This window comes from Electrona antarctica, assembly GCF_951216825.1.
Source record: "Electrona antarctica genome assembly, chromosome: 3".
Lineage (NCBI taxonomy): Eukaryota > Metazoa > Chordata > Actinopteri > Myctophiformes > Myctophidae > Electrona > Electrona antarctica.
The window spans coordinates 33,801,038-33,826,597 of record NC_136808.1 but is presented as its reverse complement, the minus strand read 5'-3'; the positions used below and the strand labels follow the sequence as shown (position 1 = coordinate 33,826,597).

General features: G+C 42.3%; 1 protein-coding gene across 1 annotated transcript; it reads left to right on the top strand.

Moving 5' to 3' along the window:
* Positions 1-647: 647 nt before the first annotated feature.
* On the top strand, positions 648-25,029 carry znf395a (zinc finger protein 395a). Its single transcript, XM_079497906.1, has 10 exons — positions 648-868; positions 6,783-7,179; positions 8,008-8,252; positions 10,272-10,384; positions 11,757-11,959; positions 12,316-12,416; positions 14,729-15,059; positions 15,806-15,919; positions 18,915-19,033; positions 20,495-25,029. Exons 2-10 carry the CDS (start codon positions 6,982-6,984, stop codon positions 20,604-20,606), a joined length of 1,536 nt encoding a protein of 511 aa, XP_079354032.1. The 5' UTR covers positions 648-868; positions 6,783-6,981; the 3' UTR covers positions 20,607-25,029.
* The last annotated feature ends 531 nt before the right edge of the window (positions 25,030-25,560 follow it).

The following is a 25,560-nucleotide window of genomic DNA, read 5'->3' as shown; positions in this document are numbered from 1 at the left end:
CCCCGACCTCATTTTATAGTGTTGAGGAGGAGTGAAAGCCAGCGTGTCTGCCGTGGATCACACTGCTGTGTGATGATGTTGGACAACATAATAGTTGGTGTGTTTTTTCCCCGTGGGCTCTCCCATTCTTTGCACAAACTCTGTAAACAAGTGAGATTTTCGTAGGGGGTGTGTGCCTCAAAACGCTGCTCCGAACCAATCAGCGCTCACCTCCAGCCCACGTGGTACCTTGTTTACTACGAGGCAGTGCAACTGTGCAAACCGCTGACCGGGCGGGCAGGAAAACCCGGAGCCCGGATCACTTTCTTTCTCCCGAACGGAAAATAATAATTAAAATCGCGCAAAGTTTGCGTTGCGGTCCTGGGTTTATCATTCAGTATTACACAAAACTATAACGCACACGTGCTTTCTTTTTCTCGCGTCTGTTAATTTTGTGCGCAGAGAAAGAAGCCCCTTCCATTTTTTGTGGTGGAAAAATAACTGTACTGTAGGTAGTACTTTTTATTTTACCACCACTGCCCCATTCGATTCCAGTTTCATTCGAAAGTCCGGTCCGGGATTGCGTCGCCCCTCTCTCTCTCTCTAGCTCAGCCACAGAAGGTTCAAGTCCCAGCCGGTCACAGCAAGCCTGAGATGGAAGGGGGTGTGTATGTGTAGCTGTGCGTGTGTGCGTGTAGATGTACAGGACTGACTGACACACTGTGCAGCCCATTGAAACTTTGCCTTGTTTTTCTGGACACAAACATCGGTATTTGTGTTTTTTTAAAGCCTCCTTTTGTGACGGAACCTTTCTGCGGATATATGCCACGTTGACCACGCCACGCTACAAGTTTCGAATGACATCACACTGCGTTCGATTCAGCAGCAGGTATTATTATTTTTTAAAAACGCATCATGATTGTTTTGCTTGCATTTGTTGTGTGCCAATGTGTGGCCCTGCCTGGCATGGTATCTATCTGGATAGTTTCGTTTAGCCTCATTAGCCTACTATTAACGACAACGACTCCAGTCTCTGCGTTGTGGAAATTGAGGGATGTATAATTTATTTGTATTTTAGTCAAACAGTTGCCCCCGCCCCAATGCCCTCTTAACCTACTTCACATAAAGTTCTGTGTGCTGTGCTGTGTAGCAGCAGCAGCTATGCTGCAGTAATAGCAGGCGGCGCCACCTTGGGGAATTGTTGGCAAACTTTGTAGGCAATAATAATAACATAAATGCTAAATGCATGTTGGATATATATGTTCACTTTCATTTCCAATCTAATGCACGTTTAATTAAAGTATTTGCCTCGCATGCTTGCTGTTGTACAACGAACGAACAATGTCTGGCGTGTGTTTTTCTGCGGACCCGTTAGAACGTGATCAGTGCTGCTGAGTGAAAAACACAATGGACAGTACACTACACACTAAACAGTACAGTGCTATTGCAGTACCTCCACCGTGCTCCTGGGGGTGCTGGGCCCTGCTCCTGAGTTGTTTATGAAGCCATGATGTGTCATTATGATTGATGGGCTTTGCACCCAGACCCAACCCCTTGTCCAGTGTTTTTCTCTTTTCACTGACTGACGTCAACATGTTGAAGATGTTGTATTTTACAAATTAACACGAACATAATAATAATAATAATAATAATAATAATTAATACTAATAAATGCACTCAGTATTGTTCTTTGTGGATAATGTAGAACACTGTTTCCCAAACAGTGGGCCGGGACCCATTTGTGGGTCACGGACCAATTTGTATGGGTCACGACTTGAGTAAAATTCCATACATTTAAAAAATATATATTTCAAAATATTATTTTTTTCAATAAAAAAAAGTAAAATAATTGTATACATTTTAAAACAAACAAATCTAAGAAATTCCATAAATAATAATAATAATAAAAAAACAAACAAGTAGTGAAAATAGCCGATCTACGCAACGCAGCGTGAAGCGGCGTGTTGTGCACTTGTAGATCTGCTATTTTCACTAGTTTGGGTCCCGGGCAAATCTTGCATGCATTGGATGATGATGATAGTGATCCACAAATCATCTATTCTACACAGCTAGTTGTGTGGGCAGGTCAGTTTGGGACAGATTAGTGATTTAGTGTTCAGTCATGCCACACTTATTGTTCTTGAGGGAACTCTATGGAGGATGGCTGGATTAGAATGATTATGAAAATCAAATGTTTTATGTGACTAATGTCTTACTATAAGAAATATACTGTATTTCAACTTGTTTGTTTTTTTAGTTTTTTTTTACAATGGCCTGATGGTAACGCATTACTGCCACCAGAAGGTGGCGGTAATGCACCTAAAAGCTGGTTGCCAACCCAACCACAATAGAGACTAGAGCGACTTTGTGGACTTCCAGTCATGCTTTCAGTAGGTGGACTTGAAAATTTAAATAAAAGTCAAGTATAAGTATTATTTCTGCTTAGGAACAGCAGACTATGCGAGAAAATATTTTTGTTAGCCATTCGCATCCCTAGAAGGTACATTGAGGTGTTTCAAGATGAGTTTCTGTGATGTACAACAGCATTATATTTATCAGACATTGTCTGTATGAACATTCCAAAGGTTGAATGTTTTACAGGGATGATTGCATTTAACCAACATGTTTATCACAGTAATAGCGTGATGACTCTTTGCAGGGTTCTTCCGTTAAGCGGTTAAGGTGCTGCTCATTGTCAAGTCAATTATTCAATGTATAAAGTCAGTCAGCTCCGGAGATGGTGTGTGAAGTTCCTGTCCATGCAGATAATAGGCTTTGAATACTCCTATAGAGCGCCGAAGTCCTGACATCACTCGCTCATCCCCTGGTTCACAGAAGTAATTTCTCTATGGAGAATAACATGGGGTCATCTTGAAATCGTCTCATATACCGTAAGCATTGTGGTCCAAAAGTAAACAAACTGTCTTGGCGTTATTGTCAGGGAAGTGCCTCTGTATCGTTTATGACAGTCAGACACTCATATTTGATACAGTACTGTTTCTAGCGAAAATTTAACTAATTCAGCAGCAGTAACATTAGTGTTTTCTCTCAGTCAGTTAATTCTTCAAATCCACATGAGTGAAACGGCCAGGATGACATGTTCATTTTTCAAACACAGTTCTTATATGAGGCGATCTAAAATCCCCCTATGGGGATTACAATGCAAATAAAAAGTACATGAACCTCTACCGATATTGACGTCAGACTTTGGTGCTCTATTAGCTTGTCTCCCTGCGACCCAAACTAGTCTACAAGCTCGCAATGTGTCGTGCATCGGTTAGTATTTTCACTTCTACTTGCAAATTACATTTGTGGAATTTCTTTGAATTGTTTTAATTTTATTTATGAAATTGTTTTTAAAAATTGTTTCATTACTTTTGAATGTATGAAAAACTCGCATTTATATTTGAAAATAGAGTGAATATTTAGTTGCGCAGCCACAATAACAAATCAGTCTGTGACCCACAATTGGGTCCCGACCCACTGTTTGGGAACCACTGCTCTACTGTGTTGACTTGGATGGAGGTCCATGCGAGCACAGTTGGCTGTGGGTGGGAATCCGACAATCCGTGCAGGGAGGTCAATCTTTGTCGCTGCACCAGAGATTGCTATGGGCTGGGACGGCACCTGTCAGCAGGTGGTGTTGAACGGTAGCCAAAGGAGTAGGGTCAGGGTGGTGGAGGAGGCGCTACGCCCTCTCGGTAGGGGCTCCTCACTGGAAGGTAAGCCAGTAGGGGCAGCAGTGAGTACAAGTCTACGGAGAAATGTTAGCAATATTTGGGAATTTGCGTAACAACTAAATTGGGAAGAAAAGGAAAAGCTATGGGCAGTCTCCATAAATAATTCATGAGCTAAGTCACGCTTTGGGCGTAGCCGGCAGAGCTTCAAATAACATCCAGAAAGTGTGTGGAAAGCCGAGTTAGTCGGTCTGTAGAGATGCTGGGTTTGCGTTCCCAAGATCCCGGGTTTGAATCCCTGTGTGGGTGTATTCATTTATTTTTTTGTCTCCAAAGCATGTCACAGCAAATGTTAGGTTAGTGTGAAGTTATATTAAATGTTTATATTCAAGATGATCGCTTCGCCTTCGCCTCACCTGTCCACAGCTGTCCTTAAATTCAGTTGTCCTGTAGGCAATGGCCCAAACAGTCATCTGTTTGAGACAGTTGAGCAGATTGTGTGGATCAACTCGTGATTATATCATGGATTCCTTTGTCCTTTAAAGATTGGCTGATGACTTTCACATAATCTAAGCAGAATCTTTCACTCAACATGGTGAAATGTTACTGTGATGGAACGACGGTCATTGCAAACAATGTTAAGATGTTTCTACATTGGATTTTTTATTTATTGGATTAATTAGGCCATTAGATTGCAGTGTGAAACAACATTATCCCTAAATACCTGCAGTCCTGCACACGGTGAAAGAAAAAAACACGAGGACAATGTTTTTGCAATCATAGGGAAAGCCTGCTGCTACCGTGATCAGTGGCCAGTGAGTCAGCGCTTACCGTACACTGGAGAAAGGGGGTGGGTAACCTTTTGCCCACCACCAGATCTGTTGCAGGAAATGTTAGTGTTTTGTTGTGTGCTCCTCTTCCTAATCCATTGCATGTGTTCTTTATTTATTACTTTATCCTTTATTTCCCTCGAATATATTATCTCCCTCCCTTTCTCGTTCTCTCTCTGCCTTAATCTCTTCATCTCTCTTTATCTCCCTCTCTGTGTCTTTCCCTCCTTACCTCATTCGGTGTCTGAGCTCCTAATGGGTAATAGGATATGGCCACTCAGTGGACCGGATCGGGCCCCCCAGGGGCCTAACTGTAAATTACAGCACTTGCTTTCTCTAGAATAAGTGAGTCACCCCGACCTGCCTTGTTTTGTTCCACTTCCAGTTCCAAGTAACATAGACTTACCTACCTACATACCGTACACCTGTCACTGGAACCAGACTCCCACTGAGTCCATAATGATGGCCAACTGGTAACTACTAAGAAATTGGTAACCGGTTAATACTAGCCATTAATGGTTAAAGAAAACATCACACTTGTGTGAACTATGAAGTGAGGGACGTTCTTATCATCGTACATCATCATGCCGTAAAATAGAAAATAAGAAGCCTATTTGCTCAGATACTATGACGTAAAGTTCTCCATTCATTGTCAATGGGAATTTAATGTTTGTGTGGACAAAAATAGACACTAAACCAATTTGCTCAGACACTATATACAATTGTCAGTTCATTGTCAATGGGAATTTAATCTTTGTGTAGGACAAAATCAGACCTGTCTGAACTGAGTGGTGCTGTTCGGGTGTCGGACTATTCGTTGTCTGACTATTGGTTGTCTGACTATTGGTTGTAAGACTATTGGCTGTCGGACTAGTCGGAATATTGGTGGTCGGACTATTGGTTGTAAAAGTAATTGGAAAAACACGGCCCCCTCACATATAAGAAGCACAGTATGAGTCACCAGAACCAAGGACAGGTGTTTTCAATGAATCTGACGTGGTTAAAAAAAGAGTTTGAAGTTACAATGGGTTTGTATAGGCAGCGGGCGTGTCTGATAAATTAATATCAAATATCTAAATACTGATGCAACTTAAAAACTGTCTGGGGTGTTCACAAAAGCCTGAGTTGAGTAGACAATAAAATGACTCAACACTTTAATGAACGTGAAATGTCCCTTTAATATTTTATAGGCCTGTTGAAGAGGGTATTTTAATCGGTGTACCACTGCGTGGGTATGTGTGACCGTGTGATGTATTCACCACCCCCACACACACAGCTAAAGAAATCCCTACTACACCCTTGTGTAGGAGACACAGTATAGGGACGTTGAGAGGGAGACCGCGTAGGAGAGAGAGACTGTAGGAAATCTGAGAGGGAGACGGACAGTGTAGGAGAGGCGGACAAGAATGAAGTTGAGGGGGAAACATTCACTGCATGGGAGGTAGCCTACAAGTCTTAAGGTGTTTTGAACTGACAGACTCAGGGCAGATTCACACTGAGTCCGTTTGATTCAAACTGTTTGAAAATATGATTGCCTGGTAACCGCTGGCCATCATTCACATTGGCCTTGATTAATCTTCCGCAACTGTATTCAATGCTTTCACATTGCAACGATCCGTATCCGAGTACACTTCAATCGGTCCCGAGACTAACTCCATGAGGTCCCGGGAATGGTTGGGTGACCGGTATGCAGCATTCACACTACACTACCACAACATCTGCCAAGTGGTCCCAAGTTCGCACCCGGCCGGGACCATAGTGTGAATCTGCCCTCAATCTTGTGGAAGCTCAGTCGATACAAATAATTCACCTTCACCTTGTGACTATGATTCACCCTACATAGCAGAGCACTCTAGTGAGTAGCAGGGTTTTTGTGGAAAAAGAGCATTGGCTGCTCAGCAAACCCTCCCGGTATAAAATACTGCAGAATGGCGATGAACAAATAGTTTGTTGCAGAGCAGGGTTGAAATTCTTATCTAGCTTTTCATGATTCTTGTATGATTCATTTAATTACACTTGATTTGACACTTGATGGCCTAATGTCTACATCTATGTCATACTGTTGCACAATAAATTAGCATACGCATGGACTGTGAGTAGTCTGTCAAATAGTCAAACCTAATAGATTTCTCATTTTACAGTTTCAATTAGAACACTTCAGTTCCCACTCTTTTCACTGAGTAGGAGATCAGCTCCCTCCCATTGGCTCTGTGATTGTTTTCAGTGGGCTACACAAGTTCTATAGGACATTTTAAAATGGCATATTCATCCTCCTCTCTCTGTCTCTCTCTTCCAGTTTGACTCAGTCCGGATCCTGTCCTGTTGGCCAAAAGCATCCTGCCATTCAGACAGACAGAAGAGAGATTCAGGGAGAGACAAAAGGAGAACAGGAAAAAAAGTAAAACAGACCTTATTGACATTTGACAGAGAGAGAGACAAACAGAGCTACAGACAAATAGACAGAGACAAATACATAGTGAGACAGACAGACCGCCATGATACCCAAGGCACGCCTGGGGAAACGTTCCCCGCTGGGAGCCCTTGTTTGCTCCTCCTTCCCCGCCACCATGGATGCCTCCCTGGATCCTGAGAGCCTCGGAGACCAGGATGGTGGCATGGCTGCCGCTGCCATGATACCAGGACCAGGACCGCAGGCTCACTACGGCAGGGTCAAACTTCACCCTGGACAGAAGGTGAGACGAGGAGAGGGGAAGGGCCGATATGGGTGTTTTTAATCTATTTTTAATTTAGTATTATTAGTAGGGTCTTCTGGACATTCAACATTCATTCATGTCCTAGAAGGCATACTTAGCAGTAAAATAGGCATGGAAAACTTTTTGTGATCAAATTAATTGGGCCATTGTTTTCCACATTTGTTATGGTGGTCACCTCTGTCTATAAAACAGTGACTTTAATAATGTTATGCATTATCCCACAGTTGCTGTCATATCTGTGGTACTGGCTATTAGTGGTGTGGTTCTCAACTGTTGGGTCCTCATCACCCAAAAGTGGGCCACAAGTCCATTTGAGGGTGTTGTGCTGCTTCTCTGTCAAAAAGTGTTAACATTTAGCCATTTACAGAACCTCCAATGCTGCACTCATTTTCTTACTTTGACAAGACATCTGTAAGCTAACCTGGGGAGAGCCCTGAACTGAGCTCATGCTTCCTTCAATCCATGCATGAGGAGTGAGCAGGCCGCTTCTTATGACCCGACAAGGGGGAGTTTCCCCGGTATGACATCATAGCGTGTGGAAGGAACACATTATTCCAACCAGTTACCCTCAAACAGATGCCCCGGCTGACCAAGGGGAGGCAGTATAGAGACCAGGATCACTGCATTATTTTTTTTGTGAGGATATTACCTACCCTAGGGGACACGTGGAGAACGTGCAAACTCCACACAGAAAGGCCCTTTCACCAACCCAACCTAGGGTGTGGGGGCGCTGATGACGGGGCGATATTATGTATTTGGTTCATAGATGATGTGTATTTATCTACGTGCTCTCTGCCCCTCCTCCAGGTGTATTTACAGTGTGGAGGCCGCGAGTGCTCGGGATTGGTTGAGCAGCACAACCACGTGGACAACCAGGTGTCCGTGTTCCTGCACGCGCTGGGACGCCACGTCCTGAGGAAGACTGAGGACGTGTGGACCTCCCCCTCGGCTCCACCACTGTCTCCTTCCTCCCCTACCACCTCCTTCTCCTCGGTCATACACACTCCTGGAAAGAGCCACACCATCTCCTCCTGCATCGATGTGCCTGGGAGGTGAGGAAGACAAAATATCTTTATTTTACTTATTAACCCTCTTATGGCCACCCTAATTAACAGTGGATTGTGCCTTCTACCTGCACTTTTCATGTTTAATTCGTCATTTTAATGCCAATAGAAAAATCCGTGACATACACACTATATCTCATTCTAACACGGTAATCCTAGTATTATACCCAGTCCTGATGGTGGCGGTAACATCACCATTATGCCGATTTTGACCAAATCTGGCGATGTCATTTCCTGTCCACGTGATCACAACATCCGCTAGTTTTCTCCACTGTGCTACACAGTCAGATGTCCGGGATGCTAAGCTATCATCGTTTATTTTAATAACTAATTCAAATTAAGCTCTAATCAAGCCCCAAATATCGCATTTTACGCAGCGATGCACATAAAGACCGCGGGGGTTAATATATGTGACCTTATTTCCGGTACATTACGTTGTTCATCTTATGTCATTCATCTCTGAGCCCCATGATACATATATTCGACATGACGTAAGAGCCAAGAGATGTCTCTCCTAGGCCTGATAGCTATTGTTATGGTAATGAATTGCATTTGACATTTTATAGCGCTTTTCCAAGTGCTCAAATCGCTTTACAATGGTTCGTTCATTCATTCATACATGGGAGGTGAAGTGGCGAACAGTCGACGCCAGAGTCCTCACTTCCCACATTCACACACCAATGGTGGCAAGCTCACACCGACCGACAAATTGGAGTCAATGTAGGGTTCAGTGTCTTGCCCAAGGACACTTCGACATATGGGCAGGAGGAGCGAACCACCGACCTGAGCCTGCTCTACCTCCTGAGCCACAGCCGTCCAGCTTGTCCTTGAAACATAACACTATAACCATGGTCTGATTCCTTGTGCTTCGGGCAGAACGTACTAAATGTACGTCTCCCCTGTCCGCTCATGTAATAAAGCACAACCACCACCACCATTTTAAGCAGTGACTCTGACCCCTTTATTTCATATTACTGATTGACTGTTGAATTCCACCACAGAGGCAAGAGGTGTGTGTGTGTGTGTGTGTGTGTGTGTGTGTGTGTGTGTGTGTGTGTGTGTGTGTGTGTGTGTGTGTGTGTGTGTGTGTGTGTGTGTGTGTGTGTGTGTGTGTGTGTGTGTGTGTGTGTGTGTGTGTGTGTGTGTGTGTGTGTGTGTGTGTGTGTGTGTGTGTGTGTGTGTGTGTGTGTGTGTGTGTGTGTGTGTGTGTGTGTGTGTGTGTGTGTGTGTGTGTGAACAAACCATGATTATACTAGGAGGAAGATTCTTTTCAGAAAAGTGCACAGAAAGTGTTAAAATTATGTTTTTTCAACATTGAACTATGTCATCAATATACCTTAGAGTTGTTGTGTGGAAGTAATAAAAAAAGTCCCCCGCTTCTGTTTAGCCTAGAACTGGAGGTCTAGAACTTAGGGTCATGTGATCAGTGACATCACTGATCACATCTTGCCTCTGTGCTACAGAACATACTGTACTGTAGCACAGAGGCAAGATGGCCGCCGAGCCATCTTTATATACGTATGTCTATGATTATACCATACCTGGGGGTCTATTAGAGCAGTGGTTCCCAAATGTTTTAGCCTGTGACCCAAAACAGAAATGAGACATCCTCCCAGGACCCAAACTAGTGAAAATAGCAGATCTACAAGCTCACAATGTGTCGCTTCGCGCCGCGTTATGATCTTATATAGATTGGCTTTTTTCACTACTTCTTACTGAAAAAAATCATTGAAGTTTGGTTTATTCATGAAAAGTTTTGCTTTTTTTGGGAATGTTTTTTGAAAATGTTTTGAAATAATAATAATAATAATAATTAAAAACCAAATTTAGGAAACCAAAAATAAGAGGATCCATACAAATGTGACCGCAACCCACAAATTGGTCCCAACCCAGTGCATGGGAACCAGTGTATTAGAGTAATGTTAACTCCATAGCCAGTAGCCACATACAAAAATCAAGGCACTCCATCTTTAATGTCCCTGTACCTCTCCTTTCCTCCTCCCCTAGTCAGAAGAGTCCAGGGGCAGTGGAAATGGATGAGATGATGGCTGCCATGGTCCTCACCAGTCTGTCCTGCAGCCCTCTGCTCCACAGTCCTCCCCACAGAGATGCCCCTGCAGGTGAGACACAGACACGTACGGTAGGAGGAGTGGTGATAGTGGAAGTACTAGTGACAGTGGCAGCAGAAATAATAATACAAGCAGCAGCGTGGCTTTAGCAGTAGCATACATGCTGAAGTAGTATTAGTTATAATCAAAATGTTTTGGGGGCTAGTTATCAGGGGAGCAGCTGGAGATGCTTGGTACGCACTGCAGACAGCGTTGACCACTTCACCACTTTTCAACCACTAATGTTAATGATAAAATACCACAATTATTTTTCTACTCGGTCTGTCTCATAGGAGCGATTTCAGAAACCCGTCAACCAGTGACATCATCATTAGGCAGATAAAAACAATATTTAGATTTGTATTATCATGAAAACGATGGGTTCCATTATCGCATTGAAACTTTTCAGGAATAGAACGCCTGCAGTTTCTATTGGCTGCGTGGCATTGGTACGACCTCCCGTTAGTTCGACCATTACTAACCTTACTAACCCTATCTCTAACCCTAACCTAAACATAACCGCAAGCACGGAACTGTGCATGTTCGCTAACCTTAATCCGGTCGCCAACCTTAACGCACGGTTGCCAACCTTAACGCGTGTTCGCCAACCTAAATCCGGACGCCAACCTTAATGCATGTTCGCCAACCTAAATCCGGTCGCACAGCCCTCCTATGAGAGACAGACTGAGTAGAAACAAATGGTGTAATTTTATCATGAACATTAGTGAGGTCCAATTATATGAAGAAAAGTGGTGAAGTGGCATGAGACAGATAAAATTAACTACTCACCTAATGCCGCGGAGGTTCCATGTTTAACCTACTTCCAAAGTGTGTACATTGTTTAAGGGACAGATGCATGGTTTTCATATCGTAAATCTTGTGTTTAATCCACAAGGGTTTTACAACTTGTCACAACCGAAACGGACTTCCTCTTCAAAATAAGAGCCACTTGTAAGGATTAGTGAACACTAGTTTTATTTCTAAGTCTACTTACAGGAAGAAGATAGACATTTGAAGTACATCCAGTGGAATAGTTGCAGTAGTACCACTACCATTAAATCCACCGCCACTAGGGGGCGCCAAAAGTCCCAGACCGCCACCATATATATCTTTTTTCATTTTAGATATTTTTATTTTTTTCAAAAAAGTCTTTTTTTTTATTTTTTTCCCATGTTATAAAACACGAAAAACACGTCCTTGGCGCTCTAGGACATCATGAAAAAGAAGTTAAATAAGTCCTTGGCGACCATTGAGTTAAATAAGTAATATTAGTAACGGCAGTACCATTAGTAATAGTGTGATTCTCTTGAACCGTTCTCCACTGATGATAAATGAATTGCTGTGTGTGTGTGTGTGTGTGTGTGTGTTTGCGTGCGTGTGCTAGCTCCAGGCATGGAGTGTGCAGGAGGCGAGCTCTCAGACAGCGGGAGCAGCGGCTACTGGAGTGTCGGCGGCGGCAATGGAAGCCCGGTCCCGTCTCCGCCAATCACAGAGCCTGATGGCAGTGTGGCCACGCCCTCTGATGAGGGATTGGACATGGAGTTGGAGCAGGTGTTGTTTGATGAGCCGGCGCCACGGAAACGCAGAGTGAGTGTAGTTACAGTGTGTGTGTGTGTGTGTGTAAATAACGTTACTTGAAAAAAGCACTGTTACTTGAAAACATTCATTTCAAAAAGTATCTGGTGGGTTTTTAAAGTAGTTTGCTTCCCCCCTCTCTCTCTTGTTGTTTGTTCCTCTCTCCCCTAATCTTTTCGGTTTCTCTAACCTGCTTTCTCTCTCACTCGCTCAATATCTCCCCCATTTATCTTTCTATGCCTTTCTCTCTGTGCCTTTCTCTCTGTGCCTCTCTCTCTCTCTCTCTCTCTCTCTCTCTCTCTCTCTCTCTCTCTCTTGGCTCTACTATTTCTTTGACTTCTTGGACTCCTTGTCCTCCTCCCCGTCAGAACTCGGTGAAGGTTGCCTACCGCTGCCTGTGGCCGAGTTGTGGGAAAGTCCTCACATCAGTGGTGGGGATAAAGCGTCACATCCGCACGCTACATCTCGGGTGAGTTTTAACAACAAAAACAACAACACTTATAATACTTTTATGTAAAATGTACCTGGAGGTGAGAACACTCCTGCTCCAACAGGACCTTGACCTTTGACCATTGGAGCAATTACAATAACCTACCACACACTGCTGCAGGCAGGGTAATAATGATAACCTTTCATACATACCGTAGGTTGGTGCTCAAAGTTTTGCCATTCTAGAGAATAAAAACAAATTAGTACAGCTTTACTGCAGCTTACATGGCCTATCGCTCTATAACTATTAATATCAGCAGGGTACGCTCCTTTATCTACATTAGGATCTGATTCTCACTCAGTTACAAATGGATAAATTAATACTGAAGATTTTACTGTGTACGGTTCAATTTCTACTTTAGGACCTTTAGTGTTCTCGTGTTATCCTCCTGGCAAATGTTGTTCTATTGCCTCCTGTCATTGTGTTTGGGGTCCATTTCTGGTTTTGTGTCTGAGGTAAAATGCAGTGTTTCTCTGTGTAATTGCATGTGCTGTTACCATTCAGTCAAACTTGTGTTGGGGTTAATTTTAGCTTCGGTTACGCTTCTATTTCAGTCCCTGTTGTAACAGCATGTTGTGTATATTGTGTTTTATGTTTTTGAGTTCTACTTACATCTACTTATACTGCACTTAATTACACACTGCAATATCGTGAGGGTCAATTCAATGTTGAGTATAAAAGTGGACCTTACCCGAGGCGGGGTTGGCGAAAGGGCCTTTCTGTGTGGAGTTTTCCCGTGTCCCCTAGGGTAGATACCCTCACAAAAAACATGCAGTAATCCTGGTCTCTAACTGCCTCCCCCTGGCCAGCCGGGGCGCCTGATGGAGGGGAAAGGAACTGGTTGGAATAACGTGTTCCTTCCACACGTTACGTCCAACCAGGGAAACTCCCCCCTGTCAGGTGTAAAGGATCAACCTGGACACTCAGGCATGAAGGAAGCATGAGTTCAAGTCCGTTGCTCTCCCCATGTCCCCCATATATGCGGACTAGGTTGGCGGAGGGTGTGTAGAGCCCAGGATCACATTAGATAATTGACACAGGGGTGAAAAATGGGTTACAAAATCGTGGGATAAAAAATTATAAAGGAGAAAAGTGGACCTAAAGTCAACCTTTACACTTTGAGTTAAGTTAAAACACAGGCTACACTTTTTGGGGGTTGGGTTCCATTCATCCCTGATCGTCTGTAACCATTGTCGACCTGATAAGTTGTCATATGTGAATGTGTAGAAGGAAGAGGCAAACTGGTCGTGGGCAGCTAGCCGAGGGTAGACGTTATCCTCAAGCGTGGGTGATAGTCGTCTGGCTGTGGTGGTGGCAGGTCACTGCTTAATGACTAATGAGTTTTTTCACTGTTTTTTTCCTCAACTGAAATCTTAAGTTCTTATAGTGATTTTTGCAGACCAAGGAGTAGAATCCACCCAGAGCTAAGCGTCTCTCCTAAACTGCCTCCTACTGTCTGTCTCTCCTGTCCTGACCCCTACAGGTCTCCCTCTTAGCTTTCCTACCGTCTGTCTCTCCTACACTTGTCTCTCTCAGCTTTCCTACTGCTTGTTTCTCCTGTACTTGCCAGCCTCCATCTCAGCATCCCTAACACCAGGGCTCCACCGGGCGCGTCAGCGTCGCGTCTCCGTCAGGGAATGTTCCCTTTTTAATCAATGAAGGGTGGCTCCACTGCCCGCGTTGCGTGACTGCATTAAATTTGCCCCGGTTCGTTTTTTGACGCACGCGCCGGAGACGCAACGCGTCCGGTGGAGCCCTGGCGTAATGATTGTTGCTCCTACACTGCCTCACTCTGCTTTCCTACCGTCTCTCCTAAATGTTCTCCCCCTCAGCTGTCCTATTGTCTGTGTCTCCTACACTGTCTGCCTCTCAGTTTTCTTACTGTCTCTCCCCTACACGTTTGTCTATTATAAGAACAAATATGGAGGGGAGGAGCCCACCCACTCTTGTTTTTGAGGGCCTCCTATGTCCAGCTTTTGGTGTATGTGCACAAAATTTGTCCTACACAAACATTAAATGCCATTGACAATGAATGGACAATTTTGAGTGTTTGTGTAAACACAACAATTGCGTAACACAAACATTGATGACGCAAATTGTGATTGGCCGGAATGAGATGGTGTATGATGAAGTACGATGATAAGAGCGCCCCTGACTTCACCACCACTGATGGGTGTGATTTTTCTTTTAAGAAACTAATTAACCAATGAACATGTCATTCCATCCCTCCTCCTCTTCCTCCATTTCCCCATTTCTCTCTATCTCTATCTCTCCCCCTTCCCACCCGACAGCCAAAATGGCGAACACGAGCGTTGCTCCCGCAGCGAGGAGGACTTCTACTACACCGAGATCCACCAGCGAGACCAGCAGGCTCTCACCCCGCCACCCACACCTCTCCTGCCTGCCTTCAGCCCCTGGCCAGGAAGCTCTGCCTCCTCCCCTGCCAGCCCCCTTACCCCTGCTGCCTGTGCCCCCCCGGGAACCACAGGGAGCTCCAACATGGACGGCGTAGGACCGGGCGAGTCCAGCTTGCCCACAGACGAGTCCCTCCATTCCAGCTTGCTGAGCCAGTCGGCCCCCTCCGGCAGCTTCTGGCAGGTTCAGTCTGAACACTCCTATCAGGTACAGACTAGTCACTAGAGGACGACCAGTACATTTGAATGTTATTAGACCAATAATAATAATGTCAATGATGTTGGGTTCGTTTTCTACCTGGTATTAAATTGTATTTCTACAGAAAGTTAAAAATATAAATAAAGGAAAATGACGTACATTTACCTAGTAAATAAAATAAAAAAAATTAACGATTTATTTTCGGAACGTTAAAATGTGAGTTCGTGTTTGACTTTTAGGCGTTGTAATCACAAATTGCACAGGGCAGATATGGCAACTAACTTACATAATATACAAAGAAATCACACATCATTTTTAATAATCTTTTCTTTCCAACAAAATAGCGGGAAATAGTTGACGTATTTGTAAGCTTGTACATATGCTATTTCTGCAATTTTTAAAAAATTGTCGCAGCATTGAAATAATTGCGATTATCTCAAATAATTGTGATTGGGCGATTATGTAATAATAATGACAGGCCTAGATGAAGGCATGTTTTTTGATTGTGTGTGTGTGTGTGTGTGTGTGTGTGTGTGTGTGTGTGTGTGTGTGTGTGTGTGTGTGTGTGTGTGTGTGTGTGTGTGTGTGTGTGTGTGTGTGTGTGTGTGTGTGTGTGTGTGTGTGTGTGTGTGTGTGTGTGTGTGTGTGTGTGTGTGTGTGTGTGTGTGTGTGTGTGTGTGTGTGTGTGTGTGTGTGTGTGTGTGTGTGTGTGTGTGTGTGTGTGTGTGTGTGTGTGTGTGTGTACTGCTCTTTAGGCGCTGCCTGTGCCCCCTGTGGCATCTGTCCTTGTGGCGTCTCCTGCAGTCTCCAGTGCCCCACCCCCTACCTGTCACTGGACCACCATCCACTCCGCCCCTCACAGCAAACTGGTGCGTCCCGCAATCATTCACAGAGCCATTTGCTACTCTGTTAGCTATGCCATCCTGCATCACTTTTATTTTTTTAGGAGTAAACATCCTCCTGACATAATGTGCTGTCTATCCTCTCTGGCCACCCTTTCACATCCCCTTGCAGCAATAACGGTAACATGCAACATGCAATTGTCGTGGACATTTTAGAATGTTAGTAGGAGACTGCACTAAGCCATGATGACTAAAACTAAATATACTGTTGATTTTGTCAACAAATAATAACTATACTAAAATGTTAGGGAGGGACTAGTGGACAAGAGATGATTCAGTATAAGTCATTTTACACTTGGTTGCATGCTGAAAATAGCAGATCTACAAGCTCGCGTTGACGCGTTGTGAGCTTGTAGATCTGCTATTTTCAGTGTAAAATCAGTCATTAGGACGGCATCAAGGCCCGCCAAAATACATTTTAGTCGACCAAATCAACTGTAGACGTAGTCGACTAAAATCTTATGACTAAAACTAGACTAACACTAATACATTCCAGGTGAATAACATGTGACTGAAACTAAATGAAAACTATTCAAGAGACTATGACTAAAACTAAAATAGAAATTTGCTGCCAAAAACAACACTGTTACAATGGTAGTGGAGTCAGACATTATTTGTCTTGACATGCAGTCTTACTGAGCCACACAATATTGTACTGGAGCATGTCCTCAAAAAGCTGTCACAACCACATCTGTCAACCCTCCAGTCCCGTCCTTTCAAGAAGCTGTCATATCCTGTCAACCCAAAAGAGCTGTCATCACCATATCTGTCAACCCTCCCATTTTTCCAGGGATGCTCCTGTATTTGACCCCGTCTCGACTGCTGCCCTTTTAAATATGTTATTTACCTATAAATATTTTTTTATTTTTTTATTTTTTTCCTATAAAAATGTTAAGAAAAACAAATCCCGAAGTTGACTATTTGTGTTGTATGAATTGAACTATAGTCTGGGAATAGCATTGCTTTCAGACTGGTTGCTTCCTTGTTTTGTTGAACATCCTGGAAATTTTCCATTGAATGAACTGAAATCCAACCCTAAACCTAAATCTTGGTCAAACGGCTACACAGAAACAAGATTGTCCCTTATTTTCAAATCATATTGATGCCAGTTAGTGGTTGATGGTTATCATAGTTTATTTATAGAAATAACTATAATGTCCAATTAAACCAATATTGACGGAAAAGTCCTAGTATATTCTATTTCGGACATTCTCGGTGAGCCTACAACTCCCGTTTTGCGAGTCTGTTTAATGGAAAGTTGACCCTATAGCCCCTTTAATGGCGTATAGAGCGGCTATTTTCAGAGAACAACACCCTGGATCTTTTCTATAGTACCTCAATAACATTTTAGTCTAGTTCTTATTTGTTGACGAAATTGTCAATACATTTAGTTTTAGTTTTAGTCATCATGCTTAGTTCTCCTTTAGTTTTCGTCAGAGAAAAAAGGTAGTCAACGAACGAAATCAACAGCCAGTGCCACCTACACCAAATTCTTTGATGTTGAATGTTTGCCTGTTTTTGCCAAAAGTTCGTCATGTGACAAATAGGGATGCTTGGTTTCATGTGGCTAACAAACATTCATGGGTCTCTACTCTGTAGAGGACCAAATGACAATCCTAAGCAAGCCATTGGAGATACATTTCTTTGTGTTAGTGGTGCCTGTCTGCAGCTGCTTCTTAACACTTAACTTCCCCCTTGGCATATTTTGGACAACTTCCCTTTAATCTCTTAATTCCCCTTAAAATGCACTTCCTCGTACAAGTCCGAGCTCCCTCTTTTAACATACACACTTCCTCTGACTCCACACAGAAGCCTTTGTGCTTCTAGCAATTAGATTTTCCATACTAAATTCACTGAGTAGCTGGCCACGAAGCATGTCGAAATATCTCCTACACTAGCGCACGCATACGCATACGCATACACACACACACACACACACACACACGCACGCGCGCGCGCGCGCGCGCTGCGCGCGCGCGCGCGCGCGCACACACACGCACACGTGCACAAATGGAGAGAGAATCCATCGGGTGTACAATATGCTGTTGTTTTACAGAGACAGCTTTACAGTGGTCCACCTCGGCGGGGCGTCCCCAGGGTCCTCCTGGGTATTTACCAGTAGTACAGGCAGTCCCCCTGCTGACTCCATCACATTTTCCATCACTGGGCTGCCTTTGTCTCTCTGCCTCCTCCTGTCCTTCTGCCCTCCCTCTCTCTGATAGAGCACTGCCACCCACAGGCATACAGGTGTAACTGCAGAGTGTTTTGGCATTATGTAAACGACACACTGACAAAGGCAGGCAGGAGGAGGCTAGTAGAAGGCCAGTAGAGAAGCAGGGGGGGATGTCTCACACAAAGAACATTAACCGTTGATGATGGCTTTAGTGTGATGCACATTATATGCATATTTAGAGCAAAATATAATACATAAGTACATCCTTGGCATTGGATGGGGCTGTGACTTATTCCGACACTTGTTATGGCAATGTAAACGTATGTTTTCTCATGCCAATAAAGTTCAATTGAATTGAATTGACTTGTGGTAACATTAGTTATTTATTCAATACATTTTTTTAAGGACTGGGCTATGCGTGCATAGATGCAAATAATAGTCGGTCTCACAATCGCTTGTCTTTGGAATTTGGCCTATATAACCTGGACATCCATTTTATAATGAATCTCTGAAACGTAATAAAACATATTTATGCAAGTTGATCCCAATTTCTCCAAAGCACGTACACTTTTGGAGAAAATGGTTGTGTACTGTGTGCAGTGATGACAGCAATAATACATTTAATGACATGCCACCAGACCTTATTTGCCCTGGGTGAGGGGAGTAATAAAAGGTCAGAGAGGGTGACAACTGATCAACCCTGGGGCTGATATTTTCACTAGGGATGATGACCGATGTTGTGTCCTTTCATCCACGGTCCTTAATGTGCATTCTCTCTTTCCTCCACAGGGGGCGCCGTTCCGCGTCCGCTCTGTCAGCGTAGGAGAACAGTGGCTGCAGCAGCACAGCGCCCCCATGAGGCCTCATCCTGCCAGCGCTTCTCCTCCACGTGGCCACTGGACAGCAAGGTCAGTCAGTCAGCCGGTCCCTGTGTCATTACATTATGTGATCACATTTATTTAACCTAATCCAGACAAATCCAATATGTTACTTATGCAGGGCGGCTTCTGTTCTGCAGCCTTCATGGTTTTCCCTTGTAGCCGTGTTGATTTTGTCAACTAAAACTATGGTCGAAATTCTTTCATCAACACTTTTTCAACAAGAAAAACGAAATAATCTAAATAAAAACTAAGCTATGATGACTAAAACTTAAAACTAGACTAAACTGTTAGGGAGGGGCTAGTGAAGAAGAGATCCAGTAGAACTAAAAGACAAGTCACTTGGTTGCATGCTCAAAATAGCAAATCTACAAGCTCACAACACGTCGCGACACGGACATGACCAATGAAGCTGTCTGTCTCTCTGGCTGTCTGCATCTGCAATGACTCAATCCACTATCATCGTCAAATCACAACATAAGTTCAGGAAACTTTGGCGGTCAAAGCTCAACATGATGGTCGCGAGACATGGCCAAAGCATTTCCGGTGGTACCCAGCCAAAAACTTTGAGAACCCCTGACCTAGATGACGATACGATGATCCAGTAAAATGGCTGATGTCGGCACTTTGTCATTTCACTGTTCATGTTTCATGAATCTTTGTTGAAATGAAGCTACTCATAAATGAGCCGGATGTACAAACCTAGCTCACCACAGGTCATATGTCAGAACTCAGAACCACAAGTCCGAGGTTCAGATTCAATCCCTTTAATAATTATAATCAACTTTATTTATATACCACCTTTCATGACTTAAATGCAGCGCAAAGTGCTTTACAGAGCAATAAAAAGAGAAAAGCAAAACAAAAAAGCATAAAGTAGGATTAAAACAATAGCAAAGAACATAAAATGGCAGCAAATCAGGTAGAACAGTGAGTCCATGGATAAAAATACAAATATTAAAAATTCAACTAAAAGCAAGAGTGAAGAACTAGGTCTCACACAAGAGACCTACATCAAACACATTACCACACAATGCACAAACATCAGGTGTTACTTTAGGTGTGGTTTCCTACAAAGCAAACAAACTATTGGAGCTCACATGCCTTGCACTATGCAACAGATGGAATTCACTCGGTTCCATCGCCGTAGGCCAAATTATACAACAGGTTGTTTCGAGGAAGTAATCTGATTGGTTGAAACAGCATCATGGAACACCTAATTAAAACAAATAATTCAGCCATGTTCACCCAGAGTGCAGCAGACTCGGTGGCTAGGCTAGCTAGTTTCTTGGGATATTTGTGATCGTAGTGGCTTCATCTGACATTAAAAAAATATGATTTTTTTTGGCGACTATCTTAGTTTTAAGGGTAACCGTTGTATAATCTTAATTGGACCATACCAAATGGGACATACGTAGCACAGGCAGGTAAAGATGGGAGACATTTTAAATGATTGTCTTACGATGTCGTGTAACCTCCCTCGTCGACCAGGCGGGTGCGTGGCGAGGCCAAGAAGTGCCGCAAAGTGTACGGCATCGAGCACAGAGACCAGTGGTGCACCGCCTGCCGCTGGAAGAAAGCCTGCCAGCGCTTCCTTGACTGAAGCGACTGCAGCGAGAGAACAAGGCGAGAGGAGATGACAGACAGCGGAAGAGGAGGTAAATCCGAGAGGAGGAGCAGGAGTGACGGCAAGGATGTAGAAACGCAAATCACAAAGAGGAACTCTGGAGAGCCGAGTTGTCTCCTCCTAAAGAAAGACTACGGGGAGAATTAAGGACCTTTTATATGTAACAAGACGAATATCATTTTTGTACTCGTTCTAAGTTTCCTAAGGTTGTGTAAAAGTGCTTTTTTTTCTCGTGTGCGTATCTTGCTGACGTCATCGTCCAAAACGAGCTGTGTTGGTGAACAGCAGCGAGCGGGGCAGCTATGTTGTGATCTTTATAACCTTCTTAAACTGTTGACATGTGAGCAGCTGACATGGTTCTGGTACCACTCCCTGTCCTAGATTCTCACAGACCATGTTGGGTTATTATTAACCACTGAAACCCTTTATTCTTATTCAAACGACTTGATGACTAGACTTACTAACTGTACGTTTGTCCCTCTACACCGGTGGTTCTCAACCTTTTGGGGCCGTTCCCCCCCCAAAATAATCACATTTGAACTGGGGGACCCCCTACCCTGACAAACAAGCACTTGGAACTGTAGGAGTCGAGGAATTACTTTTAGTGTGACTTGGGTTTCCACAGATAAATGTTGTGAAAATAGCAACAATCTCACAACGCCTTGTAATGCGAGGCATTGTGAGTTTGTAGATCAGCTAATTTCAGTATAGTTTGATTACTTTTGATGCAGTAATGATCTTCTTTCTTTCTTTCTTTTCTTTGTGAGGCATTAAAAATGTCTTAAAATTGTCATTTTAATGTCATCTGGGGACCCTCCCTCCAAAAAAAGAAAAATCACGTGGGGAGTCTGGGGACCCACAGGTTAAGAACCACTGCTCTACACTACACTACATTTCAAAATAGCCGATCTTCAAGTGAACTTGTAGATCGGCTGTTTTTGGCCGATGTTCCTCCCAGAATACGAATGCTGGGATTCAAGTGGTTAAAATGGCAAGTAACTTGTAATGTCTTTTTAAACACAGATTCTTAACACCACACACACACGTGCATATATTTCAAATAAAGATAACAATACATGTACAAAATACATGGTTTCATAGATGATTGGAATGTTACATTGCCCAGGGGGGGGGGGTTAAATGTGTACCTCGTTGGTGTATTTCCCCATTCTCTATGTGTATCTATATGTACAGTAGTGTTGTACTCTGTTGGTTGGTTGGTTCAAATTGTTTTGTCAACCGTCGGTCATCTGATCTGTCAGTTTCTCCGCTAAACAGCAAAGAAGGGATGCAAAACAAATCCTGCATTCCGTTTTAGGACCCACAGCCACTTTTTTTCTTGTTTATCTGTCAAAAAAATGGTGCTCATGGGAGAACAAAATAATATAAGTAATATTGAATGGTGCTTTTGATCAAACATGCACTAATCCAGGTAACTTTTATATAAAGGCTTGTTACATTTGATACACACAAAAGCATTTTGGAAAAACATTTGTGTATGAAATCAATCCGTTTTCAAGATCGATGAAAAATTGTAACGTTTTTGTAAGAGTTTCTTTTTACTCTCAGGATTTCGGGGCATACGTTAAATAATGACGTACTTACATTTATGTGAGACACCCTCATAGGACATGAGACAATATAGCAATGATACATCAATGTACAAATGCTATTATAGCTATTGTCTTGAGAGGACCAGACCAGTCTGTCTGGCATTGAAATAATCCAACAGCAGTGGTACGTGATTTGAAATGAAAACCCTTCCAGTGACATATGTGTTTTGTAGGATTATTATTCTAATACTATTATGATCTTCATCAGACAGACGTTCTTGCACTAAAGCAGCTTATGTTCATCAAGTACATATACTCCAGTCCACTGTTTCCCAAGCACTGGGTCGCGACCCATTTGTGGGACGCGGACACATTTTAATAGGTCCCTTATTATTTTTTGTTTCCTATATTTTGTTTTGAATTACTATTTCAGAACATTTAAAAAAAAAACATAACCAAAAAAGAAAAAAAAATCATTCAATTCAATGATTTTTTTTTCAGTAATTCCATGAGGAAAAAAAATCTAAGAAATTCCATAAATTTGTAAACAAATGTTTAAGAAATAGTGAAACAATGCACAAGCTCACAACGCAGCGCGAAGCGATGCATTGTGAGCGTGTAGATCTGCTAATTTCACTAGTTTTGGTCATGGGCAAACTTCTGCATTTTTTGGGTCTTGAGCTTTTTGGGTCTTGAGCTAAAAAGTTTGGGAACCACTGCTCTAGTCTATTAACCGGAGTTATACACGATATTGTACTACAGTACATTTTGACAGATTTAAGTTTGATATTGTACTACAGTACATTTTGACAGATTTTGATCTGTTTAAATGTGTGATAGTTGTGTCAAACTGTCAATATTGTGATTTCAATATAATGCAATATATTGTCAATATAATACAATAAATTGCACAGCCCTAGATGTAATGGGAAAAAGGAAGAATACTTCACTCAATATATCTACCGTAACAAAAAAAAAATATTACCTGATGTTTGTACTACGAAGGTCTTTTTTTGTACAATTCAAAGTTAACCACATTTAATGTGGCGTTAATTTAATGTGGCGTTTAATGTGTTATGGGCATGTAATTATTGGCCAAATATTTTCAAAATCTACAAGCTCACAATGTGTCACAGACCAGTGTGACGTGACGCGATGTGAATTTGAAGACCTGATATAAACGGAGCTTATGTTAAGTTAAAAAAATACTCACAATTTTACCGTGTAGACCATTTGTTCTCAACCTTTTCTGGCCTTTTCAACCTTATCATTGTCACCCTAGATTATTTAATTTTCCTAAATCAACCCATTAGGGTGAAAGTCTTCTGAACTGATAGTAATATGATTAGTAATATGATTATAGTAATCAGATTAATGTGCAGTTCGGCCACCTCTTTGCCCAATCACTGTTATGATCTTTAGGAAATTACCTTCTCCCACATTTATCTTTTTTAATTGGCCGTTTTACGGGATCAAAAGTGTCTCCTGTTGTAATTTCTGTAGTGGGTTTTATGTGTGAGATCATGTCACAGCTTGTGTCGTGCCATTAACATGATGTAGGCTACAGGCTCATTTAAACAGATAATCAATCACACAGCAGCTTCTGCGATCATTTTCTTTATATTTGTTTATGGAAACAAACGTAAGCAATGCTCAGTTGTCCTCCATTTAACAGCTATGCACTCCACATGCACCTAGTAAGCCTACCTTCACTAACGTATCTAGATTACAGTATAATGCTGTCATTTTACTGGCTTTATTTTCATGTTTTTCCTTTGCATGTTCTGTGTTGTCTGTTATGAATATTATCAATTTATTTTCTTGGTGGAGCCAATGGAAACAAGCCATTTCTATGGAAATTATTTTGTCTACAGATTTATCAAAGGCAGTATTCATTAGGAGTGGGGACGTCGAGTCATGTTTTCTCATCAGATTATTAAGATTGCAAGAGCTAGGAAAGCTGTTCAGTGATCCAAGAACAATGCAAAGAATACAGTAGGAATATACTGTTCATTCTCAATAATAGGCTATAACTGTGGCCCCAGATTTATTCAATCCTAGGAGGCTTTCACCTAATTCATGCTTAGGCGATAAAGTGACATTCACCTGAAATGACACGTCATGTTTTGCATAATATCATGCCGCATAACACTTTCAAGCACACTCAAGCACACTTAAGTCTAGATACAGTACACTTTATTACATATTTAAGTTGTAGGGACATTGTACTCTGCTACTTAAAGAAAACATGACTTACGTAGTATTTCTAAGAAAAACAAAATACTATTAGCTATTTGAATGTGAGGTTCATCTCCAATATGACTTTAATGTAAATACTAAATATGTTTAGTGTCTTCCCGTGCTGGCAATAGGACTTTTGAATCATGATCAAATTATAGCCTACATACAGTTGAGCAAAAAACGACTAATGCATCTTTGAGCCAATATTGACTCTAATATGCCACCAGTGAGGGGGTGTGTCACACACATGAATCTTTTGAAATGTTGCGATAAAAGACTAATCTGTCAAGTTGTATATTGTCTAGAACATTGGAAACCTTGCAATGACGTCTCTCAACTGTTTGTGGCAAAGTGTTTCTATTGATTATTCAGTTTGTCTCTGAAACGGATGTTTCTTTGCGGTAAACCAATGAGCCCGCCCATATATGGTCCTATGTTGGTCCCTGTGTTTATGGACCAAAAAGAAAACAAGCAAACAAAGAAAAACAAAAGTTGAATATATAATACCAATTTTTAAGATGCACTCTTTTATACGCCGTCTGAAATGTTGTTGTTGAATTATACTTTATACAAACACAAAAATTGTCTTTTTTTTGTCTATGGTTTGTCTCTTATGTCCATTTTTGCTATTTGAAGTACACTTACAGTACAATGTTCTATTTTTACGATTTAGGCATTTAGCAGATGCTCTTAATCCAGAGCGATTTACATTAGGCTAAGCAAGAACAGCACATGGTAATACATCAAATACATAGCAATAGTCATCAAGGATCATAAGTAAGCTTACTGCCAGTGGTGGACAGTAGTCGCTATTTTCAAGTCTTATGAAGCGATCTATAAAATCTCTGAAAAAGGTTAATCTGCAATCTTTGGTCTAGTGGTTAAGATGTTGGACTTTCACACGGGAGACCCGAGTTTGAATCCCTGGTGTTACATCAGCTAAGGGGTCCTTGGCATGAAAAATGTTGGAAGACCCCTGCTCTAGAGCAACTGGCCAGGTTGTATACATACTGTAAGAATACATCATTAGATCTCCAGGCAAATGGCTACAGTTTGTATGTGGCTGGTTATTTGTGCACTCTACTATCTGTGGCTGGCAAACAAATCAAAGTGAACTCCCTGGCTGCACATTCCAC

What these genes read in the sequence shown, in the direction of transcription:
- znf395a (XM_079497906.1), top strand. Translation starts at nt 6,982, where the DNA reads ATGATACCCAAGGCACGCCTGGGGAAACGTTCCCCGCTGGGAGCCCTT. An exon ending in CCACAGAGATGCCCCTGCAG is followed by an intron (nt 10,385 to 11,756) that starts GTGAGACACAGA and finishes TGCGTGTGCTAG; the next exon opens with CTCCAGGCATGGAGTGTGCA. An exon ending in CGGCGCCACGGAAACGCAGA is followed by an intron (nt 11,960 to 12,315) that starts GTGAGTGTAGTT and finishes CCTCCCCGTCAG; the next exon opens with AACTCGGTGAAGGTTGCCTA.